Source organism: Phyllobates terribilis, unplaced genomic scaffold (assembly GCF_046119375.1).
Source record: "Phyllobates terribilis strain yellow unplaced genomic scaffold, ASM4611937v1 Scaffold_69__1_contigs__length_7402412, whole genome shotgun sequence".
NCBI classification, from domain to species: domain Eukaryota; kingdom Metazoa; phylum Chordata; class Amphibia; order Anura; family Dendrobatidae; genus Phyllobates; species Phyllobates terribilis.
The window spans coordinates 4,224,673-4,251,285 of NW_027362829.1; the positions used below are offsets into that span (position 1 = coordinate 4,224,673).

The 26,613-nt window shown below is 47.5% G+C and overlaps 2 protein-coding genes across 3 annotated transcripts in view; one reads left to right on the forward strand and one right to left on the reverse strand.

The window, feature by feature from the left end:
• The window catches only part of LOC141194338 (uncharacterized), a 28,665-nt gene extending 2,862 nt beyond the window's left edge, over positions 1 to 25,803 (forward strand). Inside the window, exons 1-7 of one of the 2 annotated variants that reach the window (XM_073662238.1) lie at positions 14,007 to 14,276; positions 20,350 to 20,433; positions 20,563 to 20,742; positions 20,849 to 20,972; positions 21,056 to 21,150; positions 21,343 to 21,433; positions 24,250 to 25,803. In XM_073662238.1, the coding sequence (XP_073518339.1) occupies positions 20,356 to 20,433; positions 20,563 to 20,742; positions 20,849 to 20,972; positions 21,056 to 21,150; positions 21,343 to 21,433; positions 24,250 to 25,346 (1,665 nt within the window). In that variant the 5' untranslated portion in view covers positions 14,007 to 14,276; positions 20,350 to 20,355 and the 3' untranslated portion in view covers positions 25,347 to 25,803. Of the gene's footprint in view, positions 1 to 14,006; positions 14,277 to 20,349; positions 20,434 to 20,562; positions 20,743 to 20,848; positions 20,973 to 21,055; positions 21,151 to 21,342; positions 21,434 to 24,249 lie in introns of those variants that run through there. The other variant, XM_073662239.1, reaches the window with a different exon arrangement.
• Positions 1 to 26,613, reverse strand: part of LOC141194360 (uncharacterized) — a 135,057-nt gene that overhangs the window by 75,540 nt on the left and 32,904 nt on the right. The window lies entirely within an intron of this gene.

Below are 26,613 nucleotides of genomic sequence, written 5' to 3' on the forward strand. Positions count from 1 at the left end.
GAGCCAGATCAGTGAGCTGTCATAAGAGCATACAGATGAATACGTAAGCAGAGTACCAGATACAGCCCACCTCACAGGCTTCCCCGAAGCACGAGCATATATTATTATCTCCAAAATGAAAGTAAAGATTACACAAGAACCACAGGACAGATTTAATCAACCAGTGTATCATTTTAATCAGTGTAGCGGCGCCCACCTTACAATGATTCTCCCAGAAGCTTTGTGGCTTGTCAACATGTAGTTTGGAACTTCCAGTCTGGCTTTATGATTTTTTTTCAACAATGGTGTTCTCCATAGTCGTCTCCCATGGAGTCCACTTTGCATCAAACGACGGATGGTGCGATCTAACACTGATGTTCCTTGAGCTTGAAGTTCACCTTTAATCTCTTTAAAAGTTATCCTGGGCTCTTTTGTTACCATTCGTATTATCCGTCTCTTTGATTTGTCATAAATTTTCCTCCTGCGGCCACGTCCAGGGAGGTTGGCTACAGTCCCATGGATCTTAAATTTCTGAATAATATGTGCAACTGTAGTCACAGGAACATCAAGCTGCTTGGAGATGGTCTTATAACCTTTACCTTTAACATGCTTGTCTATAATTTTCTTTCTAATCTCCTGAGACAACTCTTTCCTTTGCTTCCTCTGGTCCATGTTGAGTGTGGTACATGTCACCAAACAGCACAGTAATTATCTGTAGCCCTATATACAGGCCCACTGACTGATTACAAGATTGTAGACACCTGTGATGCTAATTAGTGGACACAACTTGATTTAACATGTCCCTTTGTCACGTTATTTTCAGGGGTACCATCATTTCTGTCCAGGCCTATTTCATGAGTTTAATTTTTTTTTTAATTCTGTGGAAGCAGGGTTGAAAAGCAATGTCTGACTTTCATTTGTTCATTTTCATAGATTTTTAATTTATTATTACTTTTGTCAGATTCAAGTTATTTCTGTGACCATTGTGGGTTTTTCTTTCATTAAACGAGGGGTACCAACAATTTTGACCACATGTGTATATTGATACAACAACAATTATAGAATACAAAGCATGTGGCTTGGAAACTGCCGTCCTAATTGTGCTGCATTTAAGCAGCATTGTGATAACAATAGTGAACATTACACGACGGTCATATACCGTGTTTCCCCGAAAGTAAGGCCCTGTCTTACATTAATTTTACCCCCAAAAGTCCCACCCTGCCTTACTTTCGGGGGAGGCCTTACATTGGGAAAAAAAACAGGCTGAACAGTATGCAGCCTCCCCATACAGTGGTTCTGCCCCCCACTCTGCCACCACACACACACACACACACAGCCCCATACGGCACCCATACACATACCGTACACATATCGTATACACACACACACACACAGCCCCATACGGCACCCATACACATACCGTACACATATCGTATACACACACACACACAGCCCCATACGGCACCCATACACATACCGTACACATATCGTATACACACACACACACACACACACACACACACAGAGAGAGTTTCGGAACTTACCGTTACTTTCCTTCTGTTTCGATCTCCTCTGCGGTGCCGGGCTGACGATTCGGATGCCGGGGAAGCTGGACCAATCGGAGCGAGCCTGCAGGCGGTGACGTCGCAGCTGATTCGGCCAATCAGCTGCGAGCCGGCTGACTGGCCAATCACACTCGAGCTGATGGCCAGCAGGGACTAGGGAGCCTGTGACGAACAGGCTGATCGGCCAATCAGCTGCGAGCCGGCTAGGGAGCCTGTGACAAACAGGCTGATCGGCCAATCAGCTGCGAGCCGGCTAGGGAGCCTGTGACGAACAGGCTGATCGGCCAATCAGCTGCGAGCCGGCTAGGGAGCCTGTGACGAACAGGCTGATCGGCCAATCAGCTGCGAGCCGGCTAGGGAGCCTGTGACGAACAGGCTGATCGGCCAATCAGCTGCGAGCCGGCTAGGGAGCCTGTGACGAATCAGCCTTACATTCCCCGGCCCCCCCCCCGCTACCCTGCCTTACAATCGGGGGGTGCCCTACATTGGCGGACCCCCCGAAACCCCCCACCCTGCCTTACTTTCGGGGGGGTCTTACTTTCGGGGAAACACGGTAGTAAAGTCCCCACACACCAATTATTTTTTTAATTCACCTAAAAAAACTGATAGGTTATGTGTACATAAGTCTCTGAATCATAATGGGGATTATTTGGGAAGTCTGGGGAACCTGACATGATCGAGAGGAGATGAGTTTAATGACAAACATATGAAAACATTATGTCTGCATAACCTGCATTTTCTTACATCATAAGACACAATACGTATATCCACATCATTGGTTTTTTTACTTTAAAAAATTATTCCATATAAACAGCACGTAATTGACAAAGTTGTATCCTTTTTTTGTAGTAGACAAATAAATATATAAAAATCACATATACTGTATGTGCAGACCTTATCATACATACACCCACATATAGACAGGCTTACAGTATATGTAACCACACAGAGGGTCAGCACTTGTGAGGGAGAAAACAGGCAGATGCCACCTTGCCCATCCCAGCCCTGCGGTAATTGTAAAAAAAAAAACCCTCCCCCCATTGCCATAGACAATAATAATGCTCAACTTTGTTCCCCTCCAAAGTTATTGTGCTCGCCAATACTAAAGGTTCATTTAGACGTCTGTGCAATGTATGAACTGGCCGTGGGTCTCTCCTGACCTGAGCATGACGGCTTCATAGAAGTTTATGTAGCTCCATGGTGAAGTCCTGGCGATAAGAAACAGGGAAGGGTCGATGGAATCTTCCCACCTGGTGGAGTTGAGCCGGTCAGGCACAATTGTGATTAGAGAAGTAGCACAATGGTATTCCTCATATAGACTGCTTCTCCACTGTTCAAGTTGACAGAAGGAGGCAAAAAAAATGAGGAAAAAAAGATTTATGATGGTCCTAGGAAGATGTCAGATCGATTTTGAAACACATTGCTATCTTTTAATATGTTTTTTTGTTTTTCTACACCTTCTCATCCTTGTCTTCAGCATGACAGCGCCCACCATAAAGCTTTTTTTCTCATTTTTTACCTCACAATTATAGAAATATATGAGGCTATCATGCTCAGGTCAGGAGACTTGCGGCCAGTCCATGCATTGTAGTCTGTACATGAACTTGTGAATGAGCCGTAACGAGGTTGTTTTTATCCTCTTTGCTGTAATGTATTGGACACGATTCAGACCAAACTTTCATCAGTCCTCATACAGCAGAGACTCTTAGCACGTGATACCAGTAGAGCTCACAGTATTAGAAATATTTATTTTTTTCTCCCACCACACATTCAAAAAACATCACAGAAAAAAGGCGGCCATATTTACCAAAACCAAGATGCTGTGACCCTGAATCATTTCTCACAGACAAGCCGTGAGTCAGGATAGTCAAGGAGTTCGAGGTCAAGAGCCAGGAGGGTAAATTATAAAAAGAGGGAAGGCCTAGTCAGGTCACAGTCCAGAGTCAGAATCCAAGGTCAGCGTGTGTCAAGGCAAAAGGGGTAATACAAACAGGTGGTCAATAGGGAAAGCCAGAGTCCAGCAACAGAAGATCACAATGTCTGAATTCAGAGCACAAAGCACAGAGGGCACAAACCACATTGAGCTGAAAGCTACAACTGGCATCTATCTGGGACTGACAGCTCAGCTAAGTAGCAGGTTAATCACTAGGAACAGGGAACACCTGAAGGAAACTCAGCATCTCCCAGTCTCAGATTGGACGGCTGAGCTGTCAATCAAAATACCCACCTTTCAGCACATCCCTGCACTAGATTAGATGACTGAGATGTCTGTCACTGCGTCCAAGACACACTGAGCGGTGAAATCGCAACAGACACAATATCAAATACACTGCAGGACACAACAGTCCCCATGTTAAAGGCGGAGGCAGCACAGGTGCAAAATAGATGAAGCAACCACTCGCACACCGTCGGTTCATGGAGGGGCGGCTGCGTAGTATTATAAGTGCACATGGATAAGACCGATATAGGGCGCCAGTCACACAGATAAGTGTGATACATAGTGTCTGGCCTATAACCTAATAGAGACGCTCACCACACACTAAACACTTGTACACGCTCCATCCGGCAGGGTACAGCAGAGTCCTGCATACACTGGGACCCCTGATCATGTGACCCCTGACTCCTCCCCTCCTGTGACCACAGAACAGCCATCACCGTCCTCATTGGGGCTCACACCGTCTATAGACTTTATTCACACATTGCAATTGCATTAAATTAATTTCTTCAATTGTGTGACCTCCCAACTGTTACAGAAGAGGGATAGATTGTACATCATGGCAACATCTTGGGCCACGTCCATAACCATTCCTCTAACTCCTAACCACAGCCATTACCATTTAATTTTACCTTGAAAACAAAGTAAATGGGCAACCCCTTTAAGGCCTCGCTCTCACTTGCAATTAAATTGGTCGAATGCAATCCGATTTTTTTATCTGATTGCATTTGGAACAATTTAATTCCATGTTTCTGTGCTCAGTTGCGTTTTTTTTTCCAGCGCCGATTGGATTGCAATCGGGCTGGAAAACAATCGCAGCATGCTGCGATTGCATGCTGGAATCGGATCGCACGCACCCATATAATCTATGGGTGCGTGTGAAACATCGCACTGCACTCAGATAACACCCGAGTGCAATGCGATACCCGCCAATGCCCGAGGAGATGGAGAAATGGATTTCTCCGTCCCCTCCGCAGCTATGCTGCGATCCTCTCCATGAGAGAGGATCGCAGCATGGAGCACTGACATTCGGCTCCCGCTCACAGCAAAGCAGGAACCGAATGTCATTAGCATATCACATCCGATGCTCTCGCAATGGATGCCATACTCTAGTGGGACTCCGGACTAAGGCTGTGTTTACTGCTAAATCCGTCCGTTGTTCTGTTACTTTGTAGCAATAGAGCAATGGAAAACAGACTGGAGATGGATTCATCACTAGATGCCCAGGAGCAGAGCCCGACTGTCACCACTGACTATAATGAGCTCCGTCAACTTTCTGTCAAGATTCCCATCATATTTCTCACCTAAGTTGTTCTTGTTCTTATAAATCCACGCTCAGGCCGTCTCCTCTGTGTTCCTCTCTATCCTCAGACCATCTATCTCCTCTGCATTTTCTTGTTGGTCTCCTCAACGCCCCTCTTTACTCTCAGCCCATCTCCTCAGTGCTTCTCTCTGCACTCAGGCCATCTCCTCCATGTTCCTCTCTGCTATCAGGCCATCTCCTTGGGCTCCTCTCTACTCTCAGGCCATCTTCTCAGTGCTCCTCTCTGCTCTCAGGTCATCTCAGCGCTCCTCTCTGCTCTCAGGTCATCTCAGCGCTCCTCTCTGCTCTCAGGCCATCTAAGCGATCCTCTCTGCTCTCAGGCCATCTAAGCGATCCTTTCTGCTCTCAGGCCATCTAAGCGATTCTCTCTGCTCTCAGGCCATCTGAGCAATCCTCTCTGCTTTCAGGCCATCTCCTCAGTGCTCCTGTCTGCTCTCAGGCCAATCTCCTCAGTTCTCTCTGCTCTCACTCCATCTTTTCAGCACTGTTCTCAGGCCATCTCCTCAACGCTTCTGTCTCCTCTCAGGCCATCTTTTCAGCGCTCCTGTTTGCTCTCGGGCCATCTCCTCAGTGATCCTCTCTGCTCTCAGGCTGTCTCCGCAGCGCTTCCCTCTGCTCCCAGGTTGTCTCCTCCAGCGCTTCTGTCTGCTCTCAGGCTATCTCGTCATTGCTCCTCTTTGAAACTCTCCGGCGATCCTCTATCCTCAGGCAATCCCCTCAGTGCTTTTCTCTGCTCTCAGGCCATCTCTTCAGTGTTCCCCTCTGTCCTAAGTCTGTCCCCTCATCACTTTTCTATGCTCCCAGGTAGTCTCCTCAGCGCTTCTCTCTAAATAAGCTGTCTCCTCAGTGTCCCTCTCTTCTCTCAGGGTGCCTCTTCGCACTCCTCTCTACGCTCAGGCTGTCTCCTCAGCGCTACTCTCTACACTCATGCTGTCTCCTATGCTCTACGCTCAGGCTGTCTCCCCAGTGCTCCTTTCTACCCTCAGGTTGTCTCTTCAGTGCACCTCTCTGCTCTCAGGCCGTCTCCTCAGTGCTCCTCTCTGTATTTGGGCCATCTCCTTTCTTCTCTGCTCTCTCTAGCTGCCTCCTTAGTGCTCATATCTAACCTTAGGCCATCCCCTTAACACTCTTCTCCAAATTCAGGCTGTCTCCTCAGCTCTCCTCTCTACCCTCATGCTGTCTCCTCAGCGCTCTTCTGTACCCTCAAAGCATCTCCTCACCATTCCTCTTTGACGTCAGGCCATCTTATTGGCATTCCTCTCTGCAATCAGGCTGTCTCCTCAGCGCTCCTTTCTTCACTCAGACCTTCTCCTCAGCATTCCTCTCTGCTCTCAGGCCATCTCATCATTATTCCTGTGTCCTCAGGCTAAGGCTCATTACAACTTTGAACACCACAATGTGCCCTGGACCAACAGCAGAGAGGAGTATCATAGAAGAGGTTTCCCCTTTCAGTGTTCTGTACACAATCTACGAGCCTGTGTAACAAATACTATAATCCGCATTACTCGCCTTCCCCCTGCTCCAGCGCCGGCTCTCTGCTGCTGCTCGGGTCTTCTTTATAGGCTGCAGTGGTGATGTCATGTCTTTAGCGTGTGTGACAACTGCAACCAGTCACTAAGCTCAACACTTCATACTGAATAAATTGGCATCAGTTCTGAGATCAGTGGTTGACTGCAGCGGTCTAATGCGCTACATCTATGATGTCACCGGGGCTGAAAATTTAGTATCTAACAATTTTTTCGTGTCGCCATTTTCTGAGACCTGTAACTATTTTCATTCTTCCTTTGATGGACCGGTTTCACTGATTATTTCTTGTTTTCTTCATTTTTGTTGATACAATTTTGGAGGAAATATGACTTTTTTACCACAAGAGAAAAAATATTTCAAAATTGTATTAATTCAGGCAGTTCAGTACATGGCAATACGGAATATTTTTTCAATGTATTACATTTTGCTATTTACTTTGGGGTGAGGGAAATGATTTAGACATTTATTTTTGCGTGTTTTTTTTTTTTATATTTTTCATGACTTTCCTTGGGTGTCCTACCTATTTTTCCCCACTTCCACATAGTGCTATAACCATCTATAGTGCCCTATAAAGTAATAGCCCCCCTCTCATTGCTATATACAGTAATGTTCCTCATCTTTGTTACTCCCGTAGTTTTAGTGCCCCACACCACTAATAGGTTTCTTATCCTCTTTTGCTGTAATCTACAGGATACGGTTGTAATAATTTATTTCTTGTAACACCAGAAATTAACTCCTGAGCATACACTGCACCCTGCTAGGTGCCACTGACTCGCCCCCTGGGCCGAGGGGTACCCGGAACTGGGCTTCTGGGGGTTGTAGTCTCCGTGGCGGTGACCTGGTCCCGTGGCTCAGGGTGGTCAGGCCAATGGTGGTATTTTGTGGGGGTTTTAGGTTAATTGTCCGACTACGCCACCCGTGGATTGATTTCAGTGCGGACCGCCGCTGCAAGGCAGACCGCTGGGGCTGATGGTATATGCAGCTGAGGTAGTGTGACTCCCCACGGGAAGAGTGCAGCCCCAGGGCAGTGTTGTTGATGGTGAGGGTGATGGTGCACGGGAGTCCCAGTACTAGTAGTGCTGGTGCGGCGCTGAAGCAGGAACGACTCAGAGTCTTTGCAGTGCAGTTCAGGGTCTTTACTGGTGATATTAAGGCAGACCCTCCCGGGAGTACTGGCTAGCATAAGGGGCCTGGTCAGTCTGCGAGCAAACAGGAGTTCCCCTGGCCAGGTGGAGTTGTAGGCCTCCCCGTCTATCTGCACTCTTTCTGGCTACCTTGCTGTTAACGGGTAGAAGTAGCCCACGTCCCTGAGTATACCGTGTGGTGCTCACCCGTATGGCTGGTGACTTGGGGCCTTCTGTTAGCCTCCGCTCCTGGATGGCGGTGCTGGTCCCTTCCTTGTGACTGAGCCTCCGGGCTTCTATGGCCAGAGGACCTGGAATCCCCTGCCGGCTGGTTTCTGCTGCTGGGTGAATATCCGTCCCCACAGCCTCGGACTCCGGTGTCCGGTTATTAGGTTCTTCTGCCAGGGCGAGCTCTGCTCAGCTCCAGCCCCTGGTCTTCAGCTACTGCTCCTACAGAGCTCCTGCTGTAACTTTCCCTCTCCAGGCTCTGACTGACTAATCCCGCCCCAGACCCAGTTTATAAGGGCAGATTCCTCCCCTCCCAGGTCTGGGTGGGAGGTGTTGCATGCTTAAGGGCTCCTGACCAGAGAAACCTCCCACTTGCTCTCAGACGTAATATTTCTATTACTGTGGCAACCAGACCCCTGGGGTGCCACATTCCCCCCTAGTGAATTTTAGTACTCCGGGACTAAACACATTTTTAAGAAAACACAAATACAGGGTATAAACAATAATATAACAACATATTTACAAGAAGCTTTAGTCTTTAGACGTCACGGCGTGTCCGTAACCGGGTGTCCATGTCACCCAACAAGGTGAAGTCTTGGCACAGAGTAGGGGGACCTGTCCAAAGCAAACCCCAAACGTTGGCCCTGGGCGTGGCTGCAAGGCTGAGGCTAGCTACTTTGGGCCAGAAGGAGGCCACGCCAGACAGGTTTTCTCTTCCGCGGTCATCTTCGCAAGAGGCACCAAGGTGCAACTATCTACAATGTAGCTCTGGTTATTCAGCGTCCATAACCTGTCAGTCCAAATAAACCTGGAGGGTAACTAGAGAAACATAATTAGTAACCAGGTAACAAAAACATAAACTATTTTCAACATTTACGTATGTACAGGTAAATATATATACTTAGCATTAGACTCTCCAGCGAGCGGGCATCAAACCTCTAGTGCTCCTGGTGGACCTACGTAACCCACTATCTGGCTCTGCACTACAGGGTGTAAAAGGTGTTGCGGGTAGGTCTGGCAGCTTTCTGCGTACTCTTTGGCTTACTAGGGGCACGGCAGGCTCACTACTAGCAGAGGGTTGATTCTCCTGGTCTGCTGGTATGGATTCTTCTGCCTCCTGGCCCGGCTGCTCTTCTGACACTCCCTGTTCTTCTGTAGGTCCTTGAGGGACTGGCTGGAGAAAGGTGAGGACGGGTACCACGACTGCATTGTTGATCTGAGTCCAGGACCAGGGAAAGTCTCCGAGTACGGTACTGATCATTTCTTCCCTTTCCTCTGCGGGTTGAGGGTTTTCTTGATCTTCTTCAGGGCTTTGCAGCTGCTCGGGACACTTCTTAAGGTGGTATCTGGAGACAATAGCTGTGGTTTCTCCTCCATCCTTACTGATGACACATACTTTTGGGTTCTCATGGCTTGAGGGCAGCACGGTGTACGGGTCCTTCTCCCACTGGTCGTCCAACTTGTGGAGCCACCTCTTTCTCTTCAAGACCTGCTCTCCAGGTACCAGGGGAACAGCGGGAGCGTACTGGTTATAAGCCTTCTCTTGCCTTTCTCTTGCTTGAGACAGACTTTGCTCGACGCTCTCCTGTATTTTCCGATACTGCTGCTGCCGTTCTGTATCCCAGTCTGCCTCTGGCGAGGTGTCCTCAGGTGTCAGGACTCCCATATCCAGGTCCATAGGCAGCTTACCAGGTCTTGCTCTCATTAGGTAAGCCGGGGTACATTTGGTGGAGCCTACGGGGATGTGATTGTACAAGTCTACCAAATCAGGCAGTTTTTCAGGCCACAGACTGCGTTCTTCCAGGGGCAACGTTTTTAGCAAGTCCATCACCACCTGGTTCATTTTCTCACATAGTCCGTTGGTCTGAGGGTGATAGGGCGTTGTTCTTATCTTTCTGCAGCCTTACAGATTGCAGAACTCTTGGAAGACCTCCGCTTCGAAGGCTGGTCCTTGGTCCGTCAGCACTTGCTCCGGATACCCGTGTGGACGGCAGAAGTGCAGTTGGAAGGCTCTGGCTGCTGTCTGAGCCGTTAAGTCCTTGTCAGGGACCACCACCAGGAACCGGGAGTAGTGATCTACGATGGTGAGGGCGCAGACGTACCCAGATTTGCTTGGAGCCAGTTTCACATGGTCCAGGGCTACTAGTTCCAGTGGCTGCCTGGTGATGATGGGCTGCAGGGGACTCTTCTGGCTGGCACGGTCCTTTCTTCTTAGGTTGCACGGGCCAGAGTCTCTGCACCACCTCTCGATGGCTCCTCTCATGCCTACCCAGTAGAACCATTCACGCAACAAGAACTCCAGCTTTTTCCATCCGAAGTGTCCTGCTCCATCGTGGTATGCCTCCAGAACCATAGCCGCGTCTCGTCTTGGGACCACTACCTGCCAGGTCAGCTCATGTGTTCTAGAGTTGACCATTCTCTGGCACAGCTTCTCCTTGTAAAGAAACAGCCTGCTTTTCTCCTTCCACAGTTGCTTGGTCTCTTCCGGAGCGTCTGGGTCAAGACGGGCATCAGCCTGTGTCAGCATTTCCTTCACCAGACGGACTGCGGGATCACTGTCTTGTGTCTCTGCCCAGCTGTAGTGGGCTAAGGGATTGAACGTAGCAGAGCGCCTGTCCTTCACACGGTGGGAGTACAGGGTAATCCCATGACGGTGGAACGCAGGGAGTTCGATTTCTTCCAGTTCTTCTGGATCTTCCCCTACGTCCGGCAAGTTTGGCATTCTGAACAGGGCATCCGCGTTGGCATTTGAGCGTCCCGCCCGGTATTTGATGGTGAATTCATAGTTGGACAGGCGAGCCATCCATCTCTGCTCCAGGGCACCAAGTTTTGCAGTGTCCAGGTGTGTCAACGGGTTGTTATCCGTGTACACGGTGAACTTGGAATAGGCAAGGTAATGCTTGAAACGTTCGGTCACTGCCCACACCACTGCCAGGAACTCTAGCTTGAATGAGCTATAATTCTCAGGGTTTCTCTCTGTGGGCCGTAGTTTTCGGCTGGCGTAAGCGATTACCCGTTCTTTCCCCTGCTGGATCTGGGACAGTACGGCTCCTAGCCCGATGTTGCTCGCGTCCGTGTGGAGGATAAAGGGCTGGCCGTAGTCAGAGTACGCCAGGATTTCATCCCCCGTGAGGGCCATCTTCAGCTGGCGGAAGGACTCCTCTTCCAGCTTTTCCCACCTGAAGGGCGGCTTCTGGTTTTTGGCCTTCCTGGATTGACCTATCAGGAGGTCCTGCATAGGGGCTGCCATTTTGGTGAAATCGGGAATGAATCTTTGGTAGTAGCCTACCAACCCGCGGAACTGCCGCACTTCCTTTCTGCTGGAGGGTCTTGGCCAGTCTTTAATCACGGTGATCTTATCGAGGTCAGGAGCCACTCCGTCAGCACTCACCACGTGCCCCAGGTACTGCATCTTTGGTTTCAGGAGGTGACACTTGGAGGGTTTCACCTTTAGGCCATAGCTTGCCAGGGCGTCAAACACTTCTGCCAGGTGTTTCAGATGGTCCTCGTAGGTTTTGGAATAAACGATGACATCGTCCAGGTATAACAGGACCGTCTCGAAATTCCGGTGTCCCAGACAGCATTCCATCAACCACTGGAAGGTTCCTGGTGCTTTGCAAAGCCCGAACGGCATACAGTTGAATTCGCTGAGGCCCATCGGGGTGGTGAATGCGGTCTTCTCCTTGTCTGCCTCTGCTACAGGAACCTGCCAGTACCCGCTAGTAAGATCCAAAGTGGAGAAGAAGTTAGCAGATTTTAATGCAGCTAAAGATTCTTCTATCCTACGTAACGGGTACGCATCTTTGTGTGTGATACGGTTGACCTTTCTGTAGTCTACACACATTCTCATGGTGTTGTCCTTCTTTTTCACTAGAACTAGTGGAGCTGCCCAGGGGCTACAGCTGACTTTGATTACCCCAGCCTCCTTCATGTCCCTCAACATCCCCTTTGCATGCTGATAGTGTGCAGGGGGTACAGGTCGGTATCTTTCCTTTATGGGTGGATGGTCTCCTGTGGGGATGTGATGTTCTACCCCCTTTACTCGCCCGAAGTCTAGCGGGTGCTTACTAAAGACCCTTTCATACTCCTGAACCACCCGGTAGACTCCCTGTTTTTGGTGTGAGGGAGTGGAGTCAGTACCCACATGCAGTTGCTGACACCAGTCCTCCATTTGTTTCTTAGAGCCGTTACCTTCCTCTGGTTGAGATGGAGGCAAGGGTTCTACGGCCTTTACAGAATTTTGGTTTATGGTGAACAATTTGGCTAGCGTGGCATTGTGGGACAGGTATACTTCTCTCTCCCCGATATTTATGATGAGGACGGGCACCCTCCCATGGCGTACATCGACCACCCCCCGTGCTGTCAAAATGGTGGGCCTACTGTCTGAGTAGACGGGTTCTACCATTGCTTGGTAGTCTCTACCTCTCAGACCAATAGCTGCCCGGCACCAGATCATCATCTCACTTTTCGGGGGCATGGCAATAGGGAACGGGTCACACATTCTCACGCTACCTATCTCACCACCAGATAATTCCACTTGTTGCCGCTTCATCAGTGCCCGGATCTCCTTTTGGAGGACACGCTGCTGGCTGGAACTGGCGTTCTTGGCAACCTGCTGTAAAATGAGAATCACCTCTGCAAGACAATTTTCAATCACGTTAGTTCCCAAGGTTATTCTAGGGTGACTCTCATGACGGTCAATGTCCACAATAATCAGTCCTTGTGCCGCTAGTTTGACTTTACCGATCTTAATGGTCACCTCTTTGAATCCCACCTGCGGCACGGGCTGACCATTGCTGGCGATGATACTCAGGTCGTCATCTGGGTAGCGGGTTATGTCCGAGTCATTCCAGTACCGCTTAAAGAGCACGTACGGGATGGTAGTCACCTGTGACCCAGTGTCTAGTAGGGCACTCATAGGAATGCCATCCAGTACCACAGGCAAGACCGGACGTCCCCCTACGTATTTATCACGCCAGTTCGATGGGCCTGATGATCTTATGCCTGGGGGTTGGCCCTCTGCCCCAGGTTGTGCCCTTTTAAATGACAGTACCTTGCCATATGTCCGGGTTGATTGTAGCGGCGGCAGATGGGTTGTCCGTCCTCGTATCTGTCGCTGGGTCTTCCTCTGGATGATGGGATCCTCCTCTGTCGGTGCCGCGGGACGTCCTCCGGTCCGGATGCCAGCTGGATCTTTCCTGGAGGAGAGACCTGTAAAGACTGCACAGTTCTGGTTAGCGCGGCTACGCTTTTAGTTAGCTCTTGGACCTGATGGTACAGGTCTGTAGCCGGGTTGTTGTCCAAAGCCTGCGCACCAGCTCCTACAGGCTCTGCAGACAAGGGTGCCGCCTCCTGGTGATAGGTAATAGCAGGGTGCCGGTGGGTTACAGCGCTACCCGGTGCCGGTTCTCGGAGCACCCGATGGCCCTGTCTTTGAACTTTGCAAAGTCTAAACCAGGGTTCTGCAAGGCCATTGCACGTAACTGGGTTCGGTGGGCGTTAGACAGCAGACCCTCAATGAATTACTCAGTTATCAGTTCATCTGCATTCCGCACACTGTCAGGGTCTGCCTGTTTAATGGCTCCCAGGGCCTCTTGAAAATTCAAAGCATAGTCTCTTATACTGTCTTGGGCCCGCTGCTTGCACCCATAGAATTTCATTTTGATCTCTGCTGAGGTGCGGGTATCAAAGGTGTCCCTCAGACGGGCTAAGATCTCCTTCACGGTCTCCTTGTCCCTGACTGACCAGGACTTTACTTCACGTTGGGCTGCCCCGGTTAGCTGGCCTACCAATATGCTCACTTTTTGTCCCTCTGTCAGGGGGTATACTTTAAACAGGCTGTACAGTCTCTCTTTAAAGTCGCTTAGGGTATGCGACTCCCCTGAGTACTGGGGCAGCCAGGCCGCTCCGGGGATATAGGGCATTGTAAATGGCATAACTGCGGCAGCGGCCGCGCTGGTGGTAGAGGGTCCCTCCGTGTCCGTCATCTTCCTCCCCCCTAGTTAAGTGTGGCCTACCTTCCGTTGCTTTTTCTCCGTAGGCCGCGGCTCCGCAGACGATCGTCAGGGTGGAGGGCCTTGCGTCGTGCTCTGATGACGTCAGCGTCGCTCTCTCTCCCTTCCAGGACCTTGCGCAGCGTCGGTGCGTAGGGCGGAGCTTCAGATCTCACGCGCTTTCGGCATCCACGCCCCTCTTCTTCCCTCGCGGCGTCCTGAAGATGGCGTCCGATGGCGGGAAACCGACTGAAGATGGCGGGAAAACGGCTGAAGATGGTGGGAAACGGCTCCGGATGGCGGGAACCTTCACCACAACAGGTAGGACTGTCTTTTGAAGGCGCGCAGTACCCGGTGGTTGCGGGCACGAAATCCTGCCGACTACGCCAAAGCTGACTCGCCCCCTGGGCCGAGGGGTACCCGGAACTGGGCTTCTGGGGGTTGTAGTCTCCGTGGCGGTGACCCGGTCCCGTGGCTCAGGGTGGTCAGGCCAATGGCGGTATTTTGTGGGGGTTTTAGGTTAATTGTCTGACTACGACTACACCGTGGATTGCGGTCAGTGCGGACCGCCGCTGCAAGGCAGACCGCTGGGGCTGATGGTGTATGCTGCTGAGGTAGTGTGACTCCCCACGGGAAGAGTGCAGCCCCAGGGCAGTGTTGTTGATGGTGAGGGTGATGGTGCACGGGAGTCCCAGTACTAGTAGTGCTGGTGCGGCGCTGAAGCAGGAACGACTCAGAGTCTTTGCAGTGCAGTTCAGGGTCTTTACTGGTGATATTAAGGCAGACCCTCCCGGGAGTACTGGCTAGCATAAGGGGCCTGGTCAGTCTGCGAGCAAACAGGAGTTCTCCTGGCCAGGTGGAGTTGTAGGCCTCCCAGTCTATCTGCACTCTTTCTGGCTACCTTGCTGTAAGCGGGTAGAAGTAGCCCACGTCCCTGAGTATACCGTGTGGTGCTCACCCGTATGGCTGGTGACTTGGGGCCTTCTGTTAGCCTCCGCTCCTGGATGGCGGTGCTGGTCCCTTCCTTGTGACTGAGCCTCCGGGCTTCTATGGCCAGAGGACCTGGAATCCCCTGCCGGATGGTTTCTGCTGCTGGGTGAATATCCGTCCCCACAGCCTCGGACTCCGGTGTCCGGTTATTAGGTTCTTCTACCAGGGCGAGCTCTGCTCAGCTCCAGCCCCTGGTCTTCAGCTACTGCTCCTACAGAGCTCCTGCTGTAACTTTCCCTCTCCAGGCTCTGACTGACTAATCCCGCCCCAGACCCAGTTTATAAGGGCAGATTCCTCCCCTCCGAGGTCTGGGTTGGAGGTGTTGCATGCTTAAGGGCTCCTGACCAGAGAAACCTCCCACTTGCTCTCAGACGTAATATTTCTATTACTGTGGCAACCAGACCCCTGGGGTGCCACACCACCATGCTAGTGTTTCTTTTTGTATTACCATAAAAAACAGTGCACCCCTAATACACACTGAAATAGCAGAGAGATTTAAACTTGCTTATAACATATCATAATCACAATGGAGACAAGCCTCAGAATATTGCCCAACTATTTTCACTTTTTGGCTTTGTCAGGGATGAGATGTGGAATCCACGTTCTATGGATTGGGAGATGATTCCTGAACATTGCACCCATAGCTTATAGCAGTTGAGAATAAAAAATAGTTTTCTTGATCACTTTGAAACATACACTGTGTGCGCAATTATTAGGCAAGTGAATATTTTGACCATATCATCATTTTTATGCAGATTTTCCAAATGCAAGCTATTTTTATTATTATTATTATTATTTATTTATACAACCCCTGGCAAAAATTATGGAATCACCGGGCTCGGAGGATGTTCATTCATTTGTTTAATGTTGATGAAAAAAAGCATATCACAGACATGGCACAAAACTAAAGTAATTTCAAATGGCAACTTTAGGGCTTTAAGAAACACAAAAAGAAATCAAGATTTAAAATGTGGTACTCAGTAAGGGTAATTTTTTCAGACCAAGCAGAGGGAAAAAATTATGGAATCACTCAATTCTGAGGATTCCAAACTAACAATGATAGACTGGTGCAAAGGGAAGAGGACCCTGCCCTTGCAGGCTTACATTCTACAGGAACAGGGAAGGAGACAGTACGTTGGGGGCATTGCCATAGCTCCGGTGTTGTTGAGGTGGCAGCAAGCAAGGTCATGGCAGGCTGTAAGCTTGTTTGAAGAGAGAGGTTTTCAGGTTCCGTCTGAAGGATCCAAATGTGGACGCTAATCGGATGTGTTGAGGCACAGAATTCATTAGGATGGGAGGTATTCGGGATAAATCTTGGAGGCGATTGGGTGAGGAATGAATAAGTGTGGAGGAGAGAAGGAGGTCTTGGGAGGACCGGAGATTACGTAAGGGAATGTATCGGGAGATTAGTTCAGAGATGAACGGAGGAGAAAGGCTATGGATGACTTTGTAGGTCAGTGTTAGTAGTTTGAATTGGATATGCTGGGCAATTGGGAGCCAGTGAAGGGATTTGCAAAGGGGGTTAGCAGAGGAGTAGCAAGGCGAGAGATGAACCAATCACACAGCAGAGTTGAGGGTGGACTGGAGGGGTGCGAGCATGTTAGCAGGTAGGCCACAGAGGAGGATGTTGCAATAGGGCATGCACAAGCAGTTTAGTAGATTGAGGGTTGAGGAAAGGACAGGTTCTGGAAATATTTCTGAGCTGGAGGTGACAGGAAGTGGTGAGAGCTTGGATGTGGGGTTTGAAGTGACTACCTCTTGAAGCTCATCAAGAGAAAGCCAAGCGTGTGCAAAGCAGTCATCAAAGCAAAAGGTGGCTACTTTGAAGAACCTAGAATATAAGACATATTTTCAGTTGTTTCACACTTTTTTGTTAAGTATATAATTCCACATGTGTTAATTCATAGTTTTGATGCCTTCAGTGTGAATGCACAATTTTCATAGTCATGAAAATACAGAAAAATCTTTAAATGAGAAGGTGTGTCCAAACTTTTGGTCTGTACTGTAGATCTGGATGTCATCAGCGTACTGATGGTACTGGAAGCCATGGAATTTTATGGGGTGTCCCAGGCCAAGGGTATAGATTGAGAAGAGTAGGATTCCTAGGACAGAGCTTTGAGGGACTCCAACAGAGAGGGGGCAGGATGAGGAGGTAGTGTGGGAGTGGGAGAGGCTAAATGTACGGTTAGAAAGGTATGAGGAGATCCAAGATAGGGTTTGGTTTATGACGCCAAAGGAAGAAAGGATCTTTAGTAGGAGGCAGTGGTCAACTGTGTCGAAGGCAGAGGACAGGTCAAGAAGAAGGAGTACAGAGAATTGTCTGTTAGCTTTGGCTGTAAGTAAGTCATTAGTAATTTTGGTAAGGGCAGTTTTGGTGGAATAGTGCGGGCGGAAACCAGATTGTTGGTTATCAAAGAGAGAGTTAGATGAGAAGTGAGAGGAAAGTTCAGCATGAACATGTTGCTCAAGGAGTTTGGAGGCAAATGGGAGCAGTGATATGTGGCAGTAGCTGGACAAGGCGGTTGGATCGAGGGATGGCTTTTTGAGGATGGGCGTGATTGTGGCATGTTTGAAGGCAGAGGGGAAGGTACCAGAAGTTAGTGATAGCTTGAAGAGATGGGTTAGGGATGGGATGAGTGTGGGGGTGAGGTTGGGGAGGATGTGGGATGGGATGAGGTCGAGTGCACAAGTGGTGAGGTATGATTTGGAGAGGAGACGAGTGAAGTCTCCTTCCCTGATGTTGGACAGGGAGATTATGGTGGAAGGGCAATGGTCTGGGAAACAAAGGGGTTGTGGGGGTCGGACAGTAAAGACTTGCATTGTTTGGTCAATCTTGTTTTTGAAGTGTGTAGCAAACTACGGAGGAGGAGAGAGTTAAAAGTGTTGAATAATTGTTTGTGGTTGTAGGATAAGGAAGATATGAGGGTTGTGAAGTAGGCCTGTTTAACAGAGGTGAGGGCTGATTTGAATGCGAGTGTTGCTCGTTTGAATACAGTGAAGTCATCTTGTGAATGTGTTTTCTTCCACCGCCGCTCCGCAACCCTGGACACTTGCCGAAGCTGTTTAGTGAGGTTGTTGTGCCAGGGTTGCCTATTGACTCATCGCACTCTGCCATGCGCACAAGGGGCGACCGAGTCAATAGCTGATGCGAGAGTGGCATTGTAGAAAGCAGCGGCACTGTCTGTGTCGTGGAGTGAAGATATGGATGTCAGTGGTAGAATAGAGTCAGAGAGTGTGTGAGTGTTTAGATGTGCAAGGTTTCTGCGGGGGTGTGCTAGTTGCTGGACATGGGTGACAGGTGATGAGGACAGGGATGAGAATGCGGGTAGATGTTGGTCAGATAAGGGGAGGTTGTGAGGTTAGATAGGGAGCAGAGTCGGGTGACGATGAGGTCTAGTGTGTGTCTGTCTGTGGATGGCTGAGGAGGACCACTGAGTAAGACCAAAGGATGAAGTAAGCAACAGGAGTTTGGGTGCTGTTGACTGGCGAGTGTCAGTGGGGATGTTGAAATCGCCCATGATGATTGTGGGAATGTCAGCAGAGAGAAAGTAAAGAAGCCAGGTGGAGAATTGGTCAATAAAGGCAGTGACCGTGCCCAGAGGTTAGTATGTGACAGCCACTTGAAGGTTGGAGGGAGAGTAGATACGGACAGAGTGGACTTCAAAAGAAGGGAGGATGAGGGAAGGTAGAGGTGCGATTGAGTTAAAGGTGCAGTTGGTAGAAAGTAGAAGACCCACTCCTCCACAATGTCTGTTGCCAGAGCGAGGGGTGTGGGTAAAGTGGAGGCCACCGTTACATCGCAGCAGGGGAGGCAATGTCAGAGGGTGTCAACCATGTCTCTGTGATACCCAGGAAGGAGAGATGACGAGAGGTAAAGAGGTCATGGACAAAATGGAGCTTGTTGCAGACCAAGCGGGCGTTTCAGAGTGCTCCAGAGAGAGGGAGCAGGTCGGTGGGCGTCGGGCACGGGTTTTACATTGGAGAGGTTGCGACAGTTTGCAGTTGGTTGGAAGTGATAGGAGGGGGTATTGGTGGGAGGTGTGAGCTGAGGGGGTCCAGGATTGGGAGATATGTCGCCGGCAGTGAGGAGAAGCAGAGAGAGGGAGAACAGGTGGGAAAATGAGTGTGTCCGGCTTGTTTTGCGTTTTGATAGGATAGATCTGAGGTTGAGAAGCAGGTCTGCAGATGAGGTCAGGTGGGGAGGTAAGAGGGAAGGAGAGAGGATTATTTGATTAGAGGGTGCTGGGGTTTGGGGATAGCGAAGGAGAGAATGGATTAGTGGTGAAAAGACAGTAAGGGCGTTTATAAGCAATAATGAAGGTTTACGTGTGAAAGAGAAAGAGAAACTAAGCACAATTAGTAAATCGTTACTCGTAACTTCTGGTCACTTCTGGGACATTTCCGGGAATATTTCCATAAGCCACTTTGAAAACTACCACTTAGAATAACTGCTCAGAGACCATACCATAACTGGTTTGTTTATTGGATGAAGTAGATCAGGTGATGTGTATTTTGTAATGAGGGGTGTGTGGACTATGGATATTGACACCCTTTATCAGGGGGGCAGAGTTATTAGGCAGCTTCCTTTCCTCAGGCAAAATGGGCCAAAAAGAGTTTTAACTGACTATAAAAACTCAAAATTGGTTAAAAGTCTTACAGAGGGATGCAGCACTCCTTAAATTGCTCAGATATTGGGTGTGATCACAGAACCTTCAAAAGTGTATAGAGTCACAAAAGAAAAAAAAATAGCATTAACTGCAAAAGATTTCACAAGACTCAAACGTGAAGCGACCAGGAAGATATTATCCTCTTGTACTGTCGTATTCCAGAACTACAGTCTTCCTGGAGGCCAGAAGTACAAGGTGTTCAGTGCTCAGAGACAAGGCTGAGGCTGAATACCGACCACCACTGAACAAGACACAAGAAAAAACTTGGCCAAGAAATATCTGAAGACAGATTTTTCAAAGGTTTTATGGACTGATGAGAGTGACTCTTGACAGACCAGATGGATGGGCCCATGGCTGGATAAGTAATGGGCACAGACCTCGACTTCAACTCAGACACTAGCGAGGTGGAGATGGGCACTGCTATGGGCTGGTATTATTACAGATGAGCTAGTTGGACCTTTTCTTTCCAGAACTTATCGTGGAAATAAATAAACCATTAACATACTTTATTGGCTGTACAAAGACTGTTGCATTCTTTATATTGTTAAATTGCCTGAATTATTTTAGAACTTTCTTAATCCCAACTGATAGCACATTATTGCTTTATACCGGCATCACAATGCTATTAATTTTTTTTTATTACACAGAATTTTATATATTTTACATCAACTCATCTTTAATCCAATCAGATTCCCACAATATGAGATACTAATAATTTATGTATATAATTTTCCTAGTGAAGAATGGATAGAGACAGAAAGAAGATGGCGGAGAGGATAATGCACCTCACCATAGAGATCCTCTTCCGGCTTACTGGAGAGGTGAGAGATTCTGATGACGTCACATTACATCATTTTTATCTATGGGAATAACAGATGGACAGAACTGGAGAGGTGAGGACTCTGGAAATGTCTGGAGTGAGATTTATTAATGTGTCTCTCTATAACTAGGATTACACAATAGTGAAGAAGACCTCTAGTGAGTGCTGTCAGGACCCTGTGTCTGAGGGATGGAGAAGACTCCTGAGCCCAATCACTGGACCTCCACCTCACCCCCTGATACATGAGGACATCAGTGACCAGAAGATCCTAGAACTCACCTACAAGATGATTGAGCTACTGACTGGAGAGGTGTCACTGCTGGGAATGCTGGGACATTATACAGTATAATGTAATGTAGTAATGTATAACGCTATGGAGGGATTTGTTGGGATGACGATATCATTGTATGTGTCAGGTTCCTATAAGATGTCAGGATGTCGCTGTCTATTTCTCCATGGAGGAGTGGGAGTATTTAGAAGGACACAAAGATCTGTACAAGGACGTCATGATGGAGGTACCCCAGCCCCTCACATCACCAGGTAATAGACTGGACTAAATACACACGGCCTATAATTATCTGTATGGAAAGAATTAATACAGTCCTTGTATGTGTTTCCTCCAGATCTATCCAAAAGGACAACACCAGAGATATGTCCCCGTCCTCTTCTTCCACAGGACTGTAAACAAGAAGATCTCAATGTTCCTCAAGATCATCAGGTAGATGGAGAGAAGGTGTCATGAGATCTCCCCTATGATGTGTAGTCGGCTGTGAAGGTCTTGTGTTCAGTCTTGTTTTATCCCCCAGTATTATATGTTTTATACTTGTGTAATGAGAACGGTGGAGATGGCAGGATTAGAGCTGATCATAGACTACTCATCTGTCTGTGACTTTTACGATATTTGTTTCAGGGTGAAGATCTGACCCCTATTAATACTACAGAGACATATGTGAGGGGTGATGAGCGGTGTAAAGAGGAGATTCCTACATATGACTACCCAGGTGAGTAGTAACCACTGAATGTAGAGAAGTTACCAATTCATCTCAATCACTGCCTGTGGCTTCTTTTTCGGTGGTGTGGTCCGGCCATGTCATAATCGTGTGACCACCAATTTACCTCTTGGCCACAACATTTTCCTCCATCCAAAAATGTTCACATTACTTTGTGTAATTGTGAAAGCCCTTTTCTGTAGAACTTACAACCTGGAGGATCCACCTACCCCCTGGGATTAGGAGACGTTGACCGTTACCTGCGCAGATCTGTAAACTACAAAGCCAAATGACAGCGTACGTAGAATGTGCTGACAAGTGAGAAAATCACTTGAAGAAAAAATATAATGATGGGACTGTAAGAGAAAGCGGAGGGTAATGATGCTGTCTGCTTCCTAGATCCCTGATATCTTATTGGAGGAATCTACCTTCTCTCCCTTCTGTGCTGCTGAATGTGCTCATATGGTCCCTACAAGACCCAGGTCCAGTCTTTCTGGACAAACTTCACTTTTATGATCAACAATACTAAATGTGCAGTGAGGGCCAAGAACAGATTTCTGTACAATAACAGCAAAGTTTCCCTTTATCCTGACTGTTCAATTTCTTTTGAAACCGACTAACTTCAAACAGGATTGCGATAAACTATACAAAAACATTACACCTGTGCCATGATATATCTCTAAGCTGTACATGTTTAATATTGTCCCTTACGATAGTTTAGATTGCCCTCAGCCACCGAGCCCCATACTCTAATTACCCCAGAGAGGTTTCACCACTAGTTACTCATTTTTTACTGATGAAGACTTTTTGAAGAGTTTGATCATTTCAGTAGATGTTAGTTCCCAAAATACTCTGATTTAACCCCTTCCTGCAGCCAGTTTTGGGTTCCTATCAGGGCCCATTTTCAAATCTGACGTGTGTCACTTTATGTGGTGATAATTTTGGAATTCTTCACAAAAGATAATAGGAAACAAATGGACTTTTAGAAATTATTTTACAACTTCTCCTGAATCCGACAATCCCCTATATACGGTTGTACACTACTGTCTGGGCACATGGCAGGTTAAGAAGGGAAGGAGCGACATTTAGCTATCTGAATGCAGATCTTGCTGGAATATATTTCAGACACAATGTATTGGGGGCACTGTTCATGGTCACCTGGCAGCTCAAAAGATGACTACCACAAACAGGTTGGCACTATATACTCCATTTTCCAGATCCCAGGGATTGCCTTGCTCATCACCCTTTAACCCCAAGATGAATAGTCAGGTAGCCGGGTCAGAACCAGGAGGGCAGAGAAAATACAAATCAGAAGACACAAGAGTAGTCAGTAAACAGGCCGAGGTCACAACAGGACACAAATACACAAGCCGGGAGCTGAGCACAGAGGACTGAACCAGAGGAGGACAAGGCTGTATCTGGCAGCCCCCGGCAATATGCTTCCAGCTTTAGTAGGGTGCGGTGCTTTCCGATTGGATGAAGCAGATTACTCCAGCTGGACAGCACACACACCCATACTGCCAGACTGGATGGTACTACAGGTCCCAGGCTACCTAATCTTAGTGGCTGGACAGAGCCTGCGCCGTTCAGAGCTTCTGGTTCCGACATCTCCTCCATCACCAGCGCCGCCTGCAGAATGATAAAGGTGGCGCCTGGTGATAGATGCAGACGTTGGGGCAGCAGATCCCAGAGGAGGTGGGACACTTTTTACAGAAGCCTTAAAGAAGTTGTCCAGTACTTTTTACAATTGCCCCAATGTCCCCCAATGTATTTACCCTGTGCCCTTAAGTCTTTTTGTAATTACCTTCTGCTGTCCTTCTTGCCTGTAAGTGACGCTATCACTGGCCGCCTACAGGCATCACGTGAGGGGTGACATCAGTGACGTGGTCCCCGCGGTGAATGCTAGGCTGTGGGCGGGGTTACCCCACGCATCACACCCAGCATCCACCGCGCACTTTCCCTCTCCTTATTCATTGGGAAAGCGGTGGGTGCTGGGTGTGACGTGCGGGGTAACTCCGCCCACAGCCCAGCATCCACCATGGGGACCACATCACTGATGTCACTCCTCACTTGACATGCCATCAGCAGAAGAAAGAGCCAGCTGCAGCCGGGGATCATGTAATACCTGTAGGCGGTTAAATATATTGGGGGACATTGGGGCAATTGAAAAAAGTACTAGACTACTTCTTTAATATAACAAAATGGCAGAAAACCAGAACAGTAGAAATTACCATAAAGTGTCTCCATTTTGGAACTTTATATCCCGCAGTGAATTAATCTATAGACGTAGCGATTATTTTGACTCCACAGGCACTTTCCGGAAATTAGCACACAATGCATGTTGGAGAGTAAACATTGCACATTGGCCATTTTATTACCCAACACATAGTGCCCAGATTGTGCTCCAGGAGACACACACCATAAATTAAGTGGGTTCTTCTCACTATAGTAATGCCAAATACATGGAGGCTAAATGTGGTTTGGGCACAGTGCAAGGTTCAGAAGCGAGGGGGAGATTTGACTTTGGGAGAGCGGATTTTGCTGCATTGGTTTATGGATGAGAAGAAGTTTTTATTGGTATCATTTTTGCCTACATAACATTGTTTGGTGGCTTTTTATTCCATATTTTGGAGGCAGAATGAACAAACAGTTGAATACCACGCTCTACTGCTTCATCCTACGAGGTTTTCTATTAGACTGTGAATTGTCATTCACTGTCATTCTGTCAATAACTTGTCATTTCTACAGACGTTTTAAGTAGAAATGTTCAAAAATATAAATTTCAAGGATATTTTATTAAAAATTAATAATTGTTTTTTTCTTGGCAGATGACTGTACCAGGAGATCAGAGGGACAGCTGACATCTTCAATTTTTAAATCGGATGATCTTGAAATCCCACAAGATACAATTGAAGTAAATGGCATTACTCCAGATATCCCATCATCCCTTCACAGCAAAGATCTGTCATCTGATCCTATGAAACAGATCCTGTGTTCTGATTCATTACCGACTACTAAGGAAAATCAAAATAAAAAAATAAGCATTACGAAACGAGCTGCTCATAAAGGAAAGAAGTCATTTTCACGTTCAGAAAATGGAAATAGTTTTACCCTCGAAAAGTCTATTCTTAAACATCAAAAAATACACACAGCGGACAATAGATTTTTTTGTTCAAAATGTGGGAAATGTTTTAAACAGAAATCAGATTTTGTCAAGCACCAGAGACTTCACATAGGGAAGAAGCCTTTTTCATGTTCAGAATGTGGGAAATGTTTTAACCGGAAAGCGCATCTTCATAACCATCAGAGAACCCACACAGGGGAGAAGCCTTTTTCATGTTCAGAATGTGGGAAATGTTTTAACCAGAAATCTGCTTTGGTTAATCACCAGAGAATTCACACAGGGGAGAAGCCTTTTTCATGTTCAGAATGTCACAAATGTTTTAACCGTAAATCTACTTTGGTTAAGCACCAGAGAACTCACACAGGGGAGAAACCATTTTCATGTTCAGACTGTGGGAAATGTTTTCGTGATAAATCATCTTTGGTTAAGCACCAGAGAACTCACACAGGGGAAAAGCCTTTTTCATGTTCAGAATGTGGGAAATGTTTTAACCATAAATCAACTTTGGTTAAGCACCAGAGAACTCACACAGGGGAGAAACCTTTTTCATGTTCAGAATGTGGGAAATGTTTTCGTGATAAATCAGCTTTGGTTAAGCACCAGAGAACTCACACAGGGGAGAAGCCTTTTTCATGTTCAGAATGTGGGAAATGTTTTTTATGGAAATCACTTCTTGTTAGACACCATAGAAGTCACACGGGGGAGAAGCCATTTTCATCAGAATGTGGTAAATGTTTTAACCATAAATCAGCTTTGGTTAAGCACCAGAGAACCCACACAGTGGAGAAGCCTTTTTCCTAATCTTTTTTTTTTTTTTTTTAATCCAATACATTTTTGAGATTTTTTACATTAGCTTTTTTCTTGACAAAACAAGAAACCAGTACATACAATAATAAAATAACATACCATAGGGATGACATACATGCATCTCTCCTATATATCCTTTCAGCTTGCCCATTACCATCTGATAACTTGCAGTTACTATATCATACAATTAACATTCCACATTCTTGAAATCTTTTATATAACCATAATGTTGTAATAAACATTATAATCCTATACACATATAGGTGTGCTATATTACCCATACCACATGTTAAGGAATTCCAATACACATTACAATGAAACATTAGACCTCGCCAATACCCCCCTTCCCCATAAGTCATTGTCTCTCCTACAATAACCCCATTGATGGCATTCCAGGTGTATCCAACCATAAGCCGTATATTTTCTCAAATTTATTCATTGAGTTTTGTTTTTTATATACCCCTTTTTCTAATCTGATATTATTTATCCTATTTTTGAGTTCACTAATTTCTGGAGGTGAGGGGTTAATCCATTTGGATGCAATATGTTTCCTAGCTTGAAATAAAATACGTGAAATCCCTATTGAAATTGGGTCAAATTCCATATCATCCCTTAATACAGGGGTCCTCAAACTACGGCCCGAGGGCCACATGCGGTGAGGATGTTTATCCGGCCCGCCAGGTGTTTTTGCCGCCGCAGCCTGTCCTGCTTAGCAGACGACAGTTCGATGCTGGCGGGCCCTGTAATCGTGGGCGGAACGAGGCGGCGAGTAAAGGGGATGAGCTGCCACTCCGTATACAGCACAGATGACGTGATGACGTCACGCGCCTGTGCCAGAAGTAGACAGATTCGAGCGGGCGCCTATTCAGAGCAGTGGGATACATAGGTGAGTACTGGTATTTTTTTTTATTTTTAACACTGGGTCCGGTCTAACATGCTTATTGGGGACATTTACCTGCCTATTGGGGACATTTACCTGCCTATTGGGGACATTTACCTGCCTATTGGGGGCCTATGCTGCCTATTGGGGACATTTACCTGCCTATTGGGGACATTTACCTGCCTATTGGACCTATGCTGCCTATTGGCGATATTTACCTGCCTATTGGGGACCTATAACCTGCCTATTGGGGACCTATGCTGCCTATTGGGGACCTATGCTGCCTATTGGGGACATTTACCTGCCTATTAGGAACCTATGCTGCCTATTGGGGATATTTACCAGCCTATTGGGGACCTATGCTGCCTATTGGGGACATTT